This window comes from Trachinotus anak, unplaced genomic scaffold (assembly GCF_046630095.1).
Source record: "Trachinotus anak isolate AG129_WGS33_773 ecotype Australia unplaced genomic scaffold, CSIRO_AGI_Tana_v1 ptg000025l, whole genome shotgun sequence".
Lineage (NCBI taxonomy): Eukaryota > Metazoa > Chordata > Actinopteri > Carangiformes > Carangidae > Trachinotus > Trachinotus anak.
The window spans coordinates 2,609,766-2,626,616 of record NW_027273876.1 but is presented as its reverse complement, the minus strand read 5'-3'; the positions used below and the strand labels follow the sequence as shown (position 1 = coordinate 2,626,616).

Genomic DNA, 16,851 nt, shown 5'->3' with positions numbered 1-16,851 from the left:
ACAAACCAGAGGATTGAAGAAGAAGCACGATCGGTCAGTCGCCTGGTCGTTGATTTAATTCATTTACACTGACACTGTGTCCTGAGATACGATACGATGTTTTTAAACAATAAATAATATCATAATAACATCTCATGATTCAACTTGGACATAAAAACTACAAATTTGGCTTATTTTAAACTTTTGACTTAATATGTTATAACTCTTACTATCTCATTATTCAAACTACCATGAGGAATCTAATTTTTATCACTTTTAACTTTTCTTTTTTTTTTTTCTTTTTCTGGCATAAAGGGTCTTCCAAATACATATATACACATACATCAGTCTGTAATGTAAAACTGAACTTCCAGCACCAATTTATTTATTTCATGTATTCTGTAAACAGAATCTACTGTAACACACACCATACATCATTTTAATGATGATTAAAAGGGGTTTTCTCTGCTCTCCATCGTCTTCCCAAAATCAATTGTCCCATGTGTCCCACTTCTGTACACCCCTCCCCCCCAAAGATAGTTTCAAAGGAAGAGCTTTAATCTGAAGCGCTGATCCACATAAAACACCAAAACCTCATTTTAACACTCCATAATATTTCACAGCTCAGTTAATCAGCGTGTAAACCAGCATGATGTTTGGCCAGTGTCCTCTGGCACACAGTGAGATCGTTTAATCCTTTGCACATGTTTCAGTGCTAAATGTTTTCCTTTTCTCTTGAATGTGACCAGTGACATCCTCTGTTCATCTGTCCTATTTCCTCCCCCTGCTTTTTCTGCTGCTCTCAGTCTGTGACAAAACACCGAATCAATATCCTCTGCGAGCGAACCGCGGTGGTTAAGCCCCTCGTCGGAGCTACAACACGGTTCATGATGAGATATTCATTCATCATCCAGCCGGCGAGCGCAGTGTGTGATGGTTACGAAAGGGCAGCAGCCAGCTGATATTACGTCCACAGGCTTCTCGAGGAATCACTTGTAATGTAATGATTACTCTGTGGTGTGATGTTAAGGCTCTGGCGCTGGACGGAGAGGGGCAGTACTGACTACCAGATCATGATTCAGCTGACAAACCAGCAGGCTGTCTTGATTAATGCTGAAAAGGTCAAGTGATAATATCACTGTATTTGTATCTTGGTTCTGGCTCAAGTGGCTCTATTAGGATCTGTTCAGTGACCTCAGCATGTATTTCACAGATTGTATTTAAACCCAAAATGGTATTGATCGAAACATGGAGAACATGATGGAGCGGTTAATTTACCAAACACTTTAAAAGATGTCAACACCTATATTAAACCCTAAAATGCCCTGAAAATCTATGTATTTTCTCAATCAGCTTCCTGCTGCGAGGGATGAGGTCAACACACCATCCAACAGTTTTTATTTTTCACAGGAGAGGTTTTCTGTTTTTTTTTCTGTTTTCACTAGGTTGAAGTGGATTTCTGTGCCAGGCAGGATCTCTGGAGCCCGGCCAGAGTGACCATCGGGTTCTTGGTCACTTCTCTTACCAAGGCCGTCCTCCCCTGACTGCTCACTTTAGCCGGGCGGCCAGCTGTGGCCACTGTGCTCTTGGGAACCTTCAGTACAGCTGAATTTTTTTTTGCAGCCTTTATCAGATCTGAGCCGCAGCTCCTTCCCTCTCACGACTTGGTTGTTGCTCTGATGTGAACTGTCAGCTGTGAGACCTAATATAAACAGGTGCGTGCCCTTCCAAGTCAAATCCAATCAGCTGAATAGAGAGCTGCAGGGATGACGTGTGTTTGAAGGCTAACCTGGATGTTAGCATCACTCTGGTTCCCACGAGAAAAAGCCAATCAGATTTTTAAACGGGCTTTTGGATAATTACAGAAACAAACAACAGTTAATGATCCTGACATGTTTTGTTCAGCAGGATCTTCTTCACTAACAATCCCCGCTTTATGATGTTTGAAGCCTAAATACAATCACCAGAAGTGAGAAGCTAATGTAAACCAACTATTCCACAAATTTATAAAAATGTCTATTTTTTTAAAATAAATTTCTGGGAAATGTGAATCACCATCAGCTAACACAACAACATGATAGCTAACCAGTGGTAAGAACTGTATTATTATCAGTTTACAAGAGTAAATAGATGAGTTTACCATAATAACATTTTAGCTAGCAACATTAGTTAACATTAACATTGCTAGCTTTAATTCTTTGCTAGCGTAGGCTACACATCTGTGGTGACGTTACATCATTTTATTTATATACTTGCTTTTGTATGTAACATGACCTTCATATCTTTACAAGATTTTACGTTTAGTTTTACATTAACAAAGTTGTAGTCCGTTAGGATTCAATTAACCTTTAAATGTGTTCACTTAAGCACATTTCTTGTGTACAGATTATATTGTATTTGTATTCAAAATATGCATATTTTGTAGTAAAACAGACATGGTGCATATGTCTTTTATTTCCCTTTCTCAAGCTTTAACTAATTAAAATTCCCATCTCTCAAGACAGACAAAATACTTCTACTACACACAATAATAATACAAACTACTACTACTACTACTTCTACTACTAATATTAATAATAACAATAACAATATCACACATTAAAAATGAGGTAGCATTTCTGCATGCATGCATATTCATGTCTCTGTGCTATTCTGAGCGGGTTTCACCCCTGATTTCTCCATGAAACCAAATTAGGACTGACACTGTCATAAAGCGTAGACCGTGATGTCACTTATGTCGGTACATGACAAGTCTTAATTGTGCCCTAAATAAAAGTGCTCCAAGGTTTATCACTCAGCTTTCTGCAATAACACACAGCAACAGCCACCAAAAGGGAGAGTGGAAACGCCCGCAGAGGGACGAGGTATAAATACGTGTCTGAGGCAGAGGAAGTATAAAATGTTGGATCGATAGGTGGATGTGAATCTGCTTACCTCACTGTTTAGGAAGCAGTAAAATACTGACACAAAGAAGCCCTGTGTGAGAGGAGGAGGGAGATAAAGAGAGGAACAAAACATCATCAGAAAAGGACGGCATTCAAAACATCAACGCCTTGATCCTGTTTTAATCGCGCACACAGCAGCTTATCACACGCATTAAACTCATTCAATCATCTCTGGAGAGGAACACAGTCATTTTAATGTCCACTCAGAGTCTCACACCCACACAAACACATTATACTTCCACATAATATTCTGTTTATCTCTGTTTCTGGGAGATAAATCGTACCTGGAAGGATTCCAAAAATGAGTTGAAGTATATGAAGACGATTTGAGAGATCTCATCTTCCCCCGGGTTGACAAAAAACAGCATATAGGTGATTCCCAGGAGAGGGAGGAGTACCAGTGTAGCCTTCACAGCTTTCCTGCAGAATGGGAGAGCAGTAATCAGACAGCCATGACAGGAAGACGAACATCTACAGGCACTCACCACACTCCACCAATCAAGAATAAAACATGAACTATTTAAGGTGTGGACATGCTGGAGTATCAGAAAAGTTCTGTCTCTTGAGTTTGTTCCTTGCGGTCGCAGCAGAATACAAGCTGGTAACATCACACTTACCTGTACTGGATCGTCTCTGACGTGGTGGAGGCTCGCAGTTTGGTCATCAGGATCCTCACGATGTTGAAGAGGAAAATGAAATTGATCTGCCGGAAAATCAAACACAGCGAGGTGAGACTTTACATTGTCTGTTAATGTCAGAGATGTTTCAGGCAGACAATGGGGGCAGCAGGAGGGCCACCTGTTTCGTACGTGGACAGTAATAAAGCAATTTGCTGGAAACCAGTAACAAAAGAGGTAAATGTCTGTGTGGCATTCCCAAAATGAACCCAATGAGCAAGTATGCTGTTTGCCTGCCGGTGTGCAGTGGCTCCGAATGTGAACTGAGGATAAATCAATATGGAAACGTATCAGGGAATTAAAAATAATGAGGATGCATATCAGAAACAATGAGAGGGAAGGAAAAACACTTGGGAGGGAGAGCTGTCAGAAAGTGCAATACCTACAACTCTCAAACGTCAATAGACTCCATCTGTACAAGGGTTTCTCATTGACTAACAATGGAGGATGCACAAACATTAGAAGAGCAGACAATTCATTGCCACAGTGCCATGATAGCTTATAGATTTCCAGTATTCAGAAATAAAGCAAATCACTGGAACCCAGTGAAGTTCCTGCTCAGAGGTAAATTTGTTTGTGGGATTCATCAAGACAGCAGGAGAAGCCGCCCTTCCACAAAAACAATAATGTTCACATAAGCTGTGCCACACAAGCAGGAAAACATACGCTGAGGTAGAAAAACTATTCTGGCAAATACTTGGGTCACATATTGTGTTTCTTCTGGCTCAATATACGCCCGGCTCATTGGCCCAAATCTGGCCCACATACACCGTGACTGTCAGATGCTGCTTCCAGGAAATCCACCTGGCTGCCAAACACCACTGGAGAATAACAGCCAGAGTCAGCCCAGATGTGGAAGCATATGGGCCAGACCCGGGCCGAGGTCCCAGGCAAATGTTGGGCCAGAAGATTAATTTGGCTGCACACCTTAGCACACAGACGCTGCTAACGCTAGCAAGTGCTGTTTACCATCAAAATACACCAGTCTGAAGATGCCTGATACATAAGCTTCACATCATATTACAGGAGAGGATTCACTCATATTAAGATCCAGGGCTCTAACCAGCAATGCTACATGCTAACAGCTAATGATGCACTGAAGCAAGGTTTCCTTCTTGGGATATTTCCCATTTTCCATGCATTACTTTTATGATCCGTGTAGTTTATGGCACAAAAACAACTTCTCATGTTGTTTTCCACATAAAACCCTTTACAGTCCTCAGGAAAGTTTCTGAGGCTGCGGGAATCCGATATTTTTGATATTGTAAACAAATCCAGAGAAAAAACAAAACCAACAATGACAGTTTCTGTTGCAGACCCTGTAGATAAGCATCTCTCTATAAGGACAAAACAATGTCCACCGTTTTAATATTTTATCTCTGTAAAACTGTTACCTCACATCTGTATTATTACATATCTACATATAACATGCATCTCTGTGTAATATGCATATTTAATGCACAGTTAATTCTAATTTAATATATGCAAAGTCAAGCCATCACCCTGAAGTACAGAACACAACATTGCCTACTTGAGTTAATGTGCAGTGTTTTACTGTGGCGCTCTCACTGCAGAGTGTACATTAAATATTTGCTGGGTTTAAAATGCAGTCCTCGTTTTGAGTTCAGTTTCTAATTTCAGACTTGATTTTATTCTAGTTAACTGTTGATTAGTGTTGGATTTTATTGAATTTGTTTCTCACTTCCCCCATGAGTCTGACTTGACAGTGCAATTTCCTATTGAAGTAGAGTACTCTTACCAACATAATAAACCTTCTGACCTCTCTACCCTCTCAGTGGAACTGACATAAATCTTTAAAAACTGCTCACAAATATAGAGCTCTATTTTTAAAGGCTCAGTAATGAAACGTAAAACAGCTGCACACTGTAGTTTTTAGTTAATGTTACTCAAATCATGCATTTGCTGGGGGACTATTTTCAGCTGCGGATTAATACACAGTCAATGGTGGAAACTCATCTACTGTTCTGAAGTATGTTTTGAGGTACTTATACTTGAGCACTAAAGTAAATTTTGTTTTTTTATGTAACCTCTGCCACTAGGGGTCTCTAAGTCAAAACAATAACAGAAGACGGCGTTGGGTGAAGTAGTGATGGATCATGGGAGCTGTTGTTTTCTCCACCACTGCCATACATTCAGTCAGAGTCAGTGGCTCAGGAGCTTTTTACTGGGAGCTGAATCCTCTCCAGAACAAACGGACCAGGTGATTAAAACCAGTAGAAACACGAAATAAAGTTTCATGTTAAAAACCAGTGATTCACCAACACCGGACGCCTCAGAGCAGCTGGGAGCTGAGCTGTCTAACATTTGCTCAGCTTTTTTCTATGATGACTTAAGATCCAGGCGTCCGATGACTAAAATCCTTCTTCTGGTTAAAATACATGGTTGAAAACGACCAAGGTGTAAAAAGTCTGTTTTAAAGACATCAGCGTTACCGTGATTAAAATCACAGATTTCTCTGGTGTGAAAAGTGATGGGAACATTTGGGAGAATGTAAGAACACAACTCAACAACATATACTGTATAATACAGGTCTAGTTGTGGAAATGTTTCATAGTATAACCTTAACATATGAGTAAAGACTGTGATTATTTCCTCTACCACTCTTTACAGCAGCAGGATGGTGTGTGTGCGTCTGACTCTAAATAAACTACAGTGTGTGTAACGTTGGAACAGGTCACCCAGTGTTAATAGTTTTTGGACGACAATCGAGCTCTGAGGACTGAGCTATATCTGGATGATAGATAGATGGATGATTTTTATTTTTATTTTTTTTTGGTGGGGGGGTTTGGTGGGGGGGTTTGGTGATATATATATATACATATATAAAATATAAAATAATGTCTGTATTCACCTCTAATAATTCTAATTGTTTTGACTATCTGAAGTGCTACTTGAGATTATTTTTCCACAATATGATGAATGACCAACTCCACAGCTCAGCTCATGCAATAGGTGTGAATGCTGCAGCATGGGAACAAAAATAGCAGTAGGAATACTTTCCAGGGCCAGATGACCTGACCTTGGCCTGAGCAGATGTATGGCAGTCTTTCAAGAACCATCCATCCCACTTCACTAACCCCATGCATTAGTGCTTATGATAACATTTTCAATAACATCCTGTATTTATTCGTTAGAGCAGCGCATCACTTTACTGCTGATATTAAAAGCCACCGATGGTGAGGCACTGAAAGTTCACAACCACAGCACCCCGACAGGAGATACCACAAATATGCTGGTGACCCGGTGATGATCCTGCAAGATCAACTGCTGAGCAAAGAGATGAAAGCCTGAGAGAACACGCTATTGTAAGCAAGACTGGAGAATTTTCAGCAAAAAGTATCAGGGAGATATTAAAGGAGGCAGATGTGTGCTGTAGGGGAGACTGAAGCAGGAGCAGCAGAAACAAAGTGCCCCTCCAAGAGACGACTTTTTCAACCACAGGGAGAAGATGAGGGAATGTACTGTTTCTGATGAGGATGGGAAGGTCACTCCGCCACTGGGGACCCAGCAAAGGAGGGGGGGCAGTTGAAGCTGAGCAGAGGGAAGAGCCAAATTGAGTTCTAGCAGAGGCTGTGGTCAGAGTTTGAGGGCATGCATGTAGGTAAGGGCTGAGGGAGGTGTTTTGGGAGCCGAGCCAGGGGGGAATGACTGTAGAGAGATTACTAAAGCTTGTACAAGGAGCCGCGCTGAGTCCCCGGGCAATCTGCTAAATCTGCAGGAGCGTTCACATGAGCCCTGCTGGAAGGGCTGAGGAGGAGCCGGGATAACACAGCTGTGGTCTGAGCGCTGAAGGAGAGGTCCTGCAGATGGCTGATGTCCAGTTCGAGTTGTTATATTTTAGCTGTAATTTAAAGGAACGCTCCTGAATGTGCAGCTGGGAGCAGATGAGAGAGATTTTCAGTGCGAAAGTGACAACAGACAAATTCATGATGATGCATAGAGGCGTGAAAGATTTCCCCCCGGGGTATGGAAATGACCCAATGTTAGAGATCATGCCTAATATGTGCAAACAAGAACCAACATATCCTTGGATTTTTGTGCTTTGTTTTTCAGCCCAGAATTAAAAAAAGGGTCCCGATATTTCTAACATGTTGCCAAGATACAGAGACTTTAAAGTTACGCTCAGGAGCCGAATTGTTAGATCCTCACATCTGCCACCACTCACATGAAGAATGTGTCGAGGTTTCCAACATTTCACGCCTGCCAGCCGTTTTAAAGACATAATGAAGACTAATTGCGTGAGCGGCTTCTGTGCTGAAAGCTGCTACTTTCACAACAGAGAGGGAAAATAAAAAAACTCTTACCACTAACACAAGAATCATGGGACCTTGGTAGATGTAGTCTGTGTAAACGCCGGCTCGCTTCCCAAACCAGCACCTGAAACACAAACAGAGGCGATCAGTCATGCTCCGTTCAAACAGGCAGATGTGTTTAAGCTGTCACTCATCATTTATCTTGAAGAATTCCCCTCCGTCCGTCTTCGGGATGTGTTGGCACTCAGTTCCTAATTTGTTGCTCAGGGGTTTGAACACACGTCTTCCAGTCAGTGATTTACCCAAAAAGTAAATTATGGAGTGTTTGGGATCGTTTTGGCCGGAGGTGAGAAATTATTTCACAGCAATGTTTCACACTTTACGACACCACACTGTGGTGCTACATCAAGTTTCCATCTATAAAAACCTGATTTTCTGAAAACAAGTGGAAACATCTGTTTGTGTAATGAGACCACTTCTAGTAATTTAGTTTAATGTAGTTTTAGTTGTGTATTTTACAATTGAGGATAAAACTATTTTTGGAGATGTTTGTAGGAAAATAATAAAATAATATAAAAATAGTCCAGTTGACAGATTACAACAGTGCAGTGGTGGATTTCTTCACTTTTTTTGAAAGGAAATAAGACTTCAAAGGACATAGAGGTGTTTTATATTCTTTACATTGTCAGAAAATCACACAGAAAGACCAAACCTGTCTCTCAGAACTACCATCTGTGCATCTATTGGTTCCTACTGAAGATTTCAGATCATAGTTTTGGTTCAGTCTCGCTGCTCTTATCAGTGTTCTCAGTGTGAAGCCGTAAAAAGCCACTGTCCTCTACCTGCAGACAGACACAGTCAGAGAGCAGCTGGTGACGGTGGAGCATTTAGCAGCTAATGCAACACCATGAAGAGTCTAAAGATGTGCCCATAATTAAAGAATATCACAGCCCCCCCCTCCTCTCTCTCTATGACACAAAGCTCTTCAACCTGCCTCAGATCAGGTAGAAAATCTTTAACTAGTTCTTTTCAGGTGTAACCTGCTCCTTCAGTGCTGCACTGTGTCTATTGGTTGTGTAGAAAAACTCAGGAACTGCTCATTGCACCTCCGTGCACTGTGCTGAAAAGAAAATCTATTAATACCACTTTAAGTTTGCTTATATCTGTTTGGCTTGTTTTATTTTTAGCCTCATGTCTTGATGTTTGGTGAGTATTTACAGCAGCAGAGTTTGTGTGTGTGTGTGTGTGTGTGTGTGTGTAAGTTTTTGGAAACAATGGAGCTGTGTTGTTCGGAGGGATCAGATACGTCAGCCTTTAGACAAACAGTCCTTGTTAGTCAGATCAATTCATTGTCGCTTTTATTGTTTCTATTGGATTTTCTGACAATTAGAGAAACATAAAACACCACCAGCCTCGTCCTTTAACTACTTCAATTACAGACAAAGTGATTTGATAAAAAGGGAGATTTATTTTTTAAAAACGCGAAATCAATTCTCACCAAACAGGCAAGAACAGACCACTTATATCAATCAAGTAGCAGTAATGTGTAACCAAGAATATTGTACAATGCAAATGTAATTACAGCAGGTTATTATTAGACATTCATCTCCTTAATGTGATGCAGTTTGACTTTGCCCTTGTGCTTTAATTACCGGGGCAAAGAAAACAAGTTCAGGGTCTCTGAATATCAAAGAGGAGTCTTACTTCTCATTGTCGTAGTAGAGCTTCCCAATGGCCCACGCCACAATTATAGGGAATGGAATACCTGAGAAAAAAAAAGACAAAGTGACAGATTCTTCTTGGTTTTCCTCTGCTGTTCAAATCATAAAATATCACTCCAGGGATTTCACGCTGCAATATGAAAACCTCTATTTCGACGTGGCACCAGCGCCTGCCAAGCTCTGTCAAAAGCAATTGTTGCTTGTGTGCTGTGATCCACAGGCGCAAGCGACGACTTGTCACCATCTGAGTATTTCTTTGTGAATGAATGAAAAGCTGGACTCTGCTTGATGATAATGCAAAGTGATTTTCTGATTTAGTGACTTACTCACATCTAAATGACACTAACAGGAGCACGAGGAGCTCGCCAGCCGCCACGTCACTCATCTCTGGAAACTTTCCACTTCATTAGTAATGTACTGTCGTCAGCGTGGTGTTAAACCTCAGGAAATCTACTCCCGCAGCCTGAGATGATGTGAAAAATGTAATTTTTTCTCCTTGTTTTCCAACTCTTTTCCGTACCTCGCTGCCTTAATAATATTTCATCTCTCGGAGCCAGAGAGTCAAAGCGAAGCGAAGCAAATAAAATGTGATCGTATTTATTTTTTCACAGCCGTCCTGAAATGTGCTGCCATCTCCTCTTCACACGGAGGCTTCACGCTGCCCCGGGGGAAATGTAATCCAGCTGGCACAATACACCTAATCTCAACAGCACATAGTTTAGTTTGACAGTGTGAGACCGGGTGTTAGTGAACTCCACACCAATACGTTTCCCAGCTGCCACACGAAATCCTGGAATCTCCATCAAGTCCAACGCTCCCATTGTTGGGTAGAATTGTATCTGACCTTCAGTTTGTTCTTTTCTGATGAAACGCAGCCAATTCACTTTATTTCCAAGAGTCTGAAAACAAACAGGAGGTACCACTCTCTGCTAAGGTTTATAAGCTTTAATTAATGGCTTTACTCAATACTAATAAATCAGTTATAATAAATAAATATAATTTTTTTTTTCGGTCGCCAGTTGGTGGAGAATCCTCCGTCAGTGCAGCACTGTGATTGTCTTGTGATTGCTCCATTAAGGAGACCTCTCCAATGGAAAAGGGCTCATGGTTGGATTAACTTCCTGGAGCAGTGGTTTGAATTTCTTGTTGGGCCCCCATCGTGCACGTCACCATCTTAATTTCCCCAGAAACCAACCACTGTTTAAATCACTTTTATGAAAAATGCCAGAAACTCAAAGGTACCAGCTTCTCAAATATTTGAATATTTGCTTTATTTTTCTAATTTTATACAACAGCAAACTCAATATCTTGTGGTTTTTAACTGTTGATTGGACAAAAAAGCCCCCAAAAAACTGCACTTAACCATTGTGGGGCCCAACTGGCTCCAATGCTTGCAAACATTTTCAACACCTCCCCCCTCCAGTGTTCAGTTTCACAGTGCTTCAAGAACTCAACCATCATCCTTGTGCCAAAATCAACCAAGATCCCAAACCTCAGGCATCTTTATGCCTCTGTTAGATCGAAGCAGTGGAGACAGACAGGAAATGCAGGGAGAGAAGAAGACAATGACAAATGGAAGTAAATGGTCAGACCGTCCAGGAGTCGAACCAGCAACCTGGTGGTCAGGGCATCTGAGCCCACGTGGTCTTAGCCTCCCACCACAAACTACACCACCTACAGTCACCTGCAACCTACACCCACATCCTGTACATCGACCTCAGCCTCAGACACTGGATATTCACTCCTGCTGGATTTACAGCTTCCTGTGGTGAAGACAACAGAGGGTTAAAGATGAACAGGCTTTTATCTCACACTCTGACCCTCAGCACAGGCGCCCCCGCGCAGGGCTGCGTCCTCTCCCCCTACACAAAGCACCTGACATCCCACCACAGCTCATTCTTAAATATGCAGGCGACGCAACCATAATTGGAGCAGGTGGCCCGAGCACTCACCTGGTGCCATGACAACAACCTCCAGCTCAACATTTCTAAAACACAAGAGCTCATTATTCATTTCATGCTCGCTCCCCAAACCCCCACAGACATCGCAGGAGAAACCCTGATCATCACTGACTCATTTAAATTCTTTGGCACCCGTATCAACAAAACACTCAACTGGAACATCAACACTGACCACGTCACCGACAAAAAGCCCAGAAGACACTGCTTTTCCTCCGACAGCTCAAAAAATTCAAAGTGAAACAAATCCTCCTCCTGCTCCTCCTCCAGAGAGAGCGCGCTCACCTCATCCATAACAGCCTGGTGCGGCAGCCCGGACAGTCCCACACAGAAAAACCACAGCGCACAGTCAACATATCATCCGAGATCATTAGCGGCCCCCCTCGACAGCTGAATCACGTCACCACAAACATACAATCACAAAAAATAAAAAAAATAAAAATCTGACCTCTCTCACTCTGCTCTCCACATCTTCCAGCTGATTCCCTGTAGGAGGTGCTACAGGTCTCTGCCCCTAAAACATCCCACTTCAAAAACTTTTTCCCCACTGCAATAAGGACGTCCCTGCTCTTAAATCTCCTAGACTGGATTTACAGACCAGGGCCATGAGATACAGGATGAGGAGCCAACACAGCTGATATTGTATTTTAGTGCAAATGTCTGAGAAATATTAACAGAAATGATATAATGAGCCAGGAGCTTTTTGAGCCTTGAAAGGGCTGCAGATCATCCGGACCAAAATCCATTCATAATCTGCTTATTAACATTTACAGCTGCAGATTTGATGGAGTGTAGAAACCAAGATTTAACATTTCTAAACCCATCACCCTTTATTCATACGGACATTTATAGCTGCAAACCTGATGACCTCTTAGAAATTAGTAATTAATAACATTAATAACTGAAGTATTGCTGAACAGAAAGTGTTAGATCAGTATTAGATTAACTGATGCAAGAGTCTTTATTCAAACAAGATGGGAATCTCTTCGCTTCCACATATCATAAAAATAACTCTAACCCTCGACATTTAGCATTTTAATACAGTTAATACATGATTATACATGATTATGCTATAATAGTGGCTGCACTTGTAAATGTCAATAATCAATTTATAAATGGATTTTGGATCTGCTGCTCTTCTCCAGAAGATAAGTGCTCAAACAGTCCAGTGGAGTGGGTTTTTTTTCACAACCTGGCAAAGTTGTTCTTATTAATGGTTTATAACTGATATATAAAGCATTAGTAAATGATTTATTAGCAATTTTACGTTTCTGTTTGTGTGTGGATTAAACAAACAAGTGTTAGTAGGTGTATTCCTTAACTTTCCCCCCTTGTTTCTGGTCTTTATGCTAAGCTAATCTAACTGCCTCCTGGCTACAGCTCCACACGTCACGCACAGACATGGGAGTAGCATCGATCAGGCCATCTAACTGTTTCCCAAAAATCTGAGTGATTTCTTTACACTTTGATGAGTGAACTGTGCAGGTTGTTTGAGCAGGAACACTGAGTGTACGTACACCAGCCGATGCAGATGAACATCCACTTGCGCAGCTTGTCGGTGGAGTAGGTGAGGACGATGGCGGTGTGGAGGTAGCAGCCCTCGCCAAACATCCAGAAGAAGTTGGTGGAGTGGAAATAGTTGAAGGAGGCGGTGACGAGGCGACACCACACCTAAAAAAATTAATCCATCTGTTAATTTTACAGCTGTAGTAGAGAGTTACTTTTCAAGTTAGGATTTTGGAATAAAAACAAAGCAAAGAAACACAGATGAACTTGTGAAATACATTATTCAACATAAACCAGTGATTTCTAAACCCTAATTAAACAAAGGGCTAAGTTGAGGCTCTTTATAAACTGTTTTTAAAGCACAATCTGTGACTGCTTGTTTTCATCTCTTTATTTCAAGACTGCAAAGTAAATTTCGTTGCACTGGAAATGTGCAATGACAATAGATGCGTCTCACGACCCTCAGATTTCACCTGTGATGCTCGAGCTTCACTGACCAGATACAATAATACATTTTATTCTTGACAAATCAATGTAAACACTGTAATTAAGTCAGTTACTTTACTTTGGTTCAGAGGTTAAGTGCAGGACTTTTACTTGTATGGAGCAAGTTTATATTGATGTATTGATACTTTTACTTAAGTAAAGGGTCTCAGTACTTCTTCCACCACTGGAAAAACCTGAATAAATGGGTTGAGAAACATTAGGGCCGATGAAGGAACATCCTTGGTAAGAACAGTGTTCATGTGTACATGTCAAGCTCATGTCAACCCTGCACCTCAGTGAAATACGCTCTAACACTTTTCTTTCTTTAATCTGACACCTGTCTGTTGCTGATGAATGCAGCACCTGAACTTTCAGTCTTAAATTCTCTGAAATAAGTTGCTCATCATGATTTCTTTCACTAAAGAAGAAACACTTTCACAACACCCAAGTAGTTTTTCAGCTCGATGCAACAAAACCTCCAGTAAATTTGTTTTCTGGTTGAATTTGATGGAGACGTGAGCAGACGGTGAGCCAGATAAAAAAATGTATTTCATGAAATAATGATTTGAAGTTTTAGTCAATTACCTGCTTGACTTCATACCAGATATCTACAAGAATTTAGCTGATAATGTTGTTTATTGGTGAATGAATCCATTGGTTGATTAGAAAATGTCTTCAGTGGGAGGATTTACCTTCTTTTTTAAGTTCAGTGTGAAAGCAAATCTCATATTTTTGTTTTTGTATTTTGAGTGTGTATTTTTATTACGTTGTATTAGATTCCTATGTTTAATACCCTGAAGGAAATACCGAGACAGTAGATGCATAAATGCAGTAAGCGGAAGTGATGTCAGCTTGATTTACTTTATTCATTTTATTATTGTTACTGCCGACGTTTTAATTTGATATAGAATTGTATTTATTTTGTCTCTAGGTATTTTGATATCTCTCTTCATGTACAGAAAAAATCATCCATCCATCTGTCTGTCCATCCATTTATCTGTCCATGCATCCATCCATCCGTCCATCCATCCATTTGTCTGTACATCCATTTATCTGTCCATGCATCATCCATCCATCCATCCATTTATCTGTCCATCCATCTACCCATGCATCCGTCTGTCCATCCATCCATTCATCCATCCATGCAACCATATATCTGTCCTTCCGTCCATCTGTCCATCCGTCCATCCATCCACCCATCCATCCATCAATGCATCCGTCTGTCCATCCATCCATTCATCCATTCATCCATCCAGCCATCATTTACAAATAAACAATAAGTAACAAATAAAACTTTTGGAGCAGGTTCTGGATCCTTTGTTTGAATGTTACTCCACATCAGATGTTCAGTGAACCAACACCACCTTCATTGTAGTTTTTACTATTATTATTATTATTATTATTATTATTATTATCATTATTACTATTATCATCATACATCTTTATGTGGAAGCTGCATCATGCACTGTTATCTGATTTGCTGACAATAGGAGAGATAACAGAACATCTCCAGCCTCGTCCCTCCTGAAGATGCGGCAGATAAACGTGACAACGCACCACGTTACTCTCGTGCACCTCGGGGCTCATGGTCAACTGGACGATGAACCAGGTGGCGTTCCTCAGGATGAAGGCGGTGATGAGGTTCCAGTGGATGATGTTTCTCAGGCAGCGGATGCTCCTGTGGGAAGAACAGACGAGATTTATCCTTTTCAACATCTCTCCTGCTGTTTTCAGAGAAAGAAGAAGATGATTACATACTGAGAGGAAAGATGAAAAAAAGGATGATGTAAAAGCAAACACACGAGCAAACTGGTGGGAAATATGTGAATTATATATCTGCTCCTGCTGAGTTTGAGTGTTCTGCTGTATTTTAAACAAAGACATTAAACTCACAGTGTTTCTCCACTATGAGATCACCCTTACAGTAATCTGGGAAACACAGAAGATAAAGATGACGAACATGAATAATGAAGAGCTCTAGCCTCAAAGTAACATTTCCCATCACTCCCCTGTGCCCTCACCACTAATATAATATGAAGTAACATTTCATTCCCACTGTTTCCTCTCCTGTTTGTGTCATGTCCTCAAAGTCTGATGTTTTTTTAATGCTGTAAATAAATCGACCTTAGGACACAATTAAAATCCGCCCATCCGCCTCGGAGCGAGTGAGTGGTCGAAAATAGAAGCGCACGAGTGAACGGACACAACAAACCGCGGTCGCTGTAGTGACGGCCTCGTTCACTGTCACCAGCTGACGGCGTTATCAGCAAGTGGAGGCCGCTTCCTCCTCCTGCCGCTGCGAATGACGGGATTTGTCCTTTAGCCGGGCATCAATTCTTAATGGGTGTCACTTGCACTGGCTTTGTGCTGACTGAGCAGACGTGCACGAGCAAAGATTTTCCAGTTAATTATCATATTATTGAACCTTCTTTGCATTTTTATTGACCAGGACTCTCTTAAAGAAAATAACAGCCTTATTAACACAACAACAGCTGCATAAAAATGCTGCTGAAGAAGAGTTTTAAATTATTATAATATTACACAGAAGTTACAAAAAAAAAAACAAGCAGCCTCAAGGCTACAAAACCATAAACTTATGGTTTATAAATCCTGTTGTCCCACAAACAAGCAGCTAATTTCCTCCCCCCTCTGTCACAGAGTTAGTGGAGCTTTCATTAGTGTCACAGAGGCAGAGCCCACACAGCCAGAAGCACAGTGAGGAGGTTTTTTTTCCAACAGTCGTATTCATTACGCTGCCTGACCTCACTTCCCTTGGCATCCTGCCTGGCTCCAGCACGGCGGCCTGATGTGTAGTAATTAAGAGGAAAGCCGAGCGCTCCTGCAGACAGGTCTCTGTTATGTTTTTATCCTGCTGCACTCACTCTGCTGGTTATTGTTAAAGGAGTAATTATGTAGTGACAAACCTTATTATGTTTTATTTTACAATAACATAAATAATATCGTTATTTTGTATTTTTTAATGCTATATATGTCTTTCTCTTCCATTTTATATTATATATATATATATATATATATATATATATATATATGACAAATACAGTGGAGTGAAGATTCCTTTTGTTTTAAATTCTGTGTTTTCCGTGACCAAACTTCATTACTGCCTACAAAAAAAAAAGAAATATAAAAACGACAACTGCTCCTTTTGTTGATTCAGTTGTTTTTATGCCCATTGTATCATAATCTACAGGCTCTTTGTTCTACAGGTTCTACAGTCAGTCAGTTGTTTCAGAGTCATCAGGTTGTGTAAATGTGGAACAACACAATAATGTGTTGTTCCACATTTA

At 40.8% G+C, this 16,851-nt stretch overlaps 1 protein-coding gene across 5 annotated transcripts in view; it reads right to left on the bottom strand.

The window, feature by feature from the left end:
- Positions 1-16,851, bottom strand: part of LOC139608854 (corticotropin-releasing factor receptor 1-like) — a 61,724-nt gene that overhangs the window by 4,877 nt on the left and 39,996 nt on the right. For 3 of the 5 annotated variants that reach the window (XR_011685103.1, XM_071462962.1, XM_071462959.1), the window contains exons 7-13: positions 15,104-15,224; positions 13,072-13,225; positions 9,580-9,640; positions 7,927-7,999; positions 3,542-3,627; positions 3,209-3,344; positions 2,914-2,955 (exon numbers count right to left, since the gene is read on the bottom strand). Coding sequence is in view for 4 of the 5 variants with exons in the window: in XM_071462962.1 (XP_071319063.1) it covers positions 2,914-2,955; positions 3,209-3,344; positions 3,542-3,627; positions 7,927-7,999; positions 9,580-9,640; positions 13,072-13,225; positions 15,104-15,224 (673 nt within the window). In the remaining variant the exon portion in view is untranslated. Of the gene's footprint in view, positions 1-10; positions 2,956-3,208; positions 3,345-3,541; positions 3,628-7,926; positions 8,000-9,579; positions 9,641-13,071; positions 13,226-15,103; positions 15,225-16,851 lie in introns of those variants that run through there. The other 2 variants (XM_071462958.1, XM_071462960.1) reach the window with 1 other exon arrangement.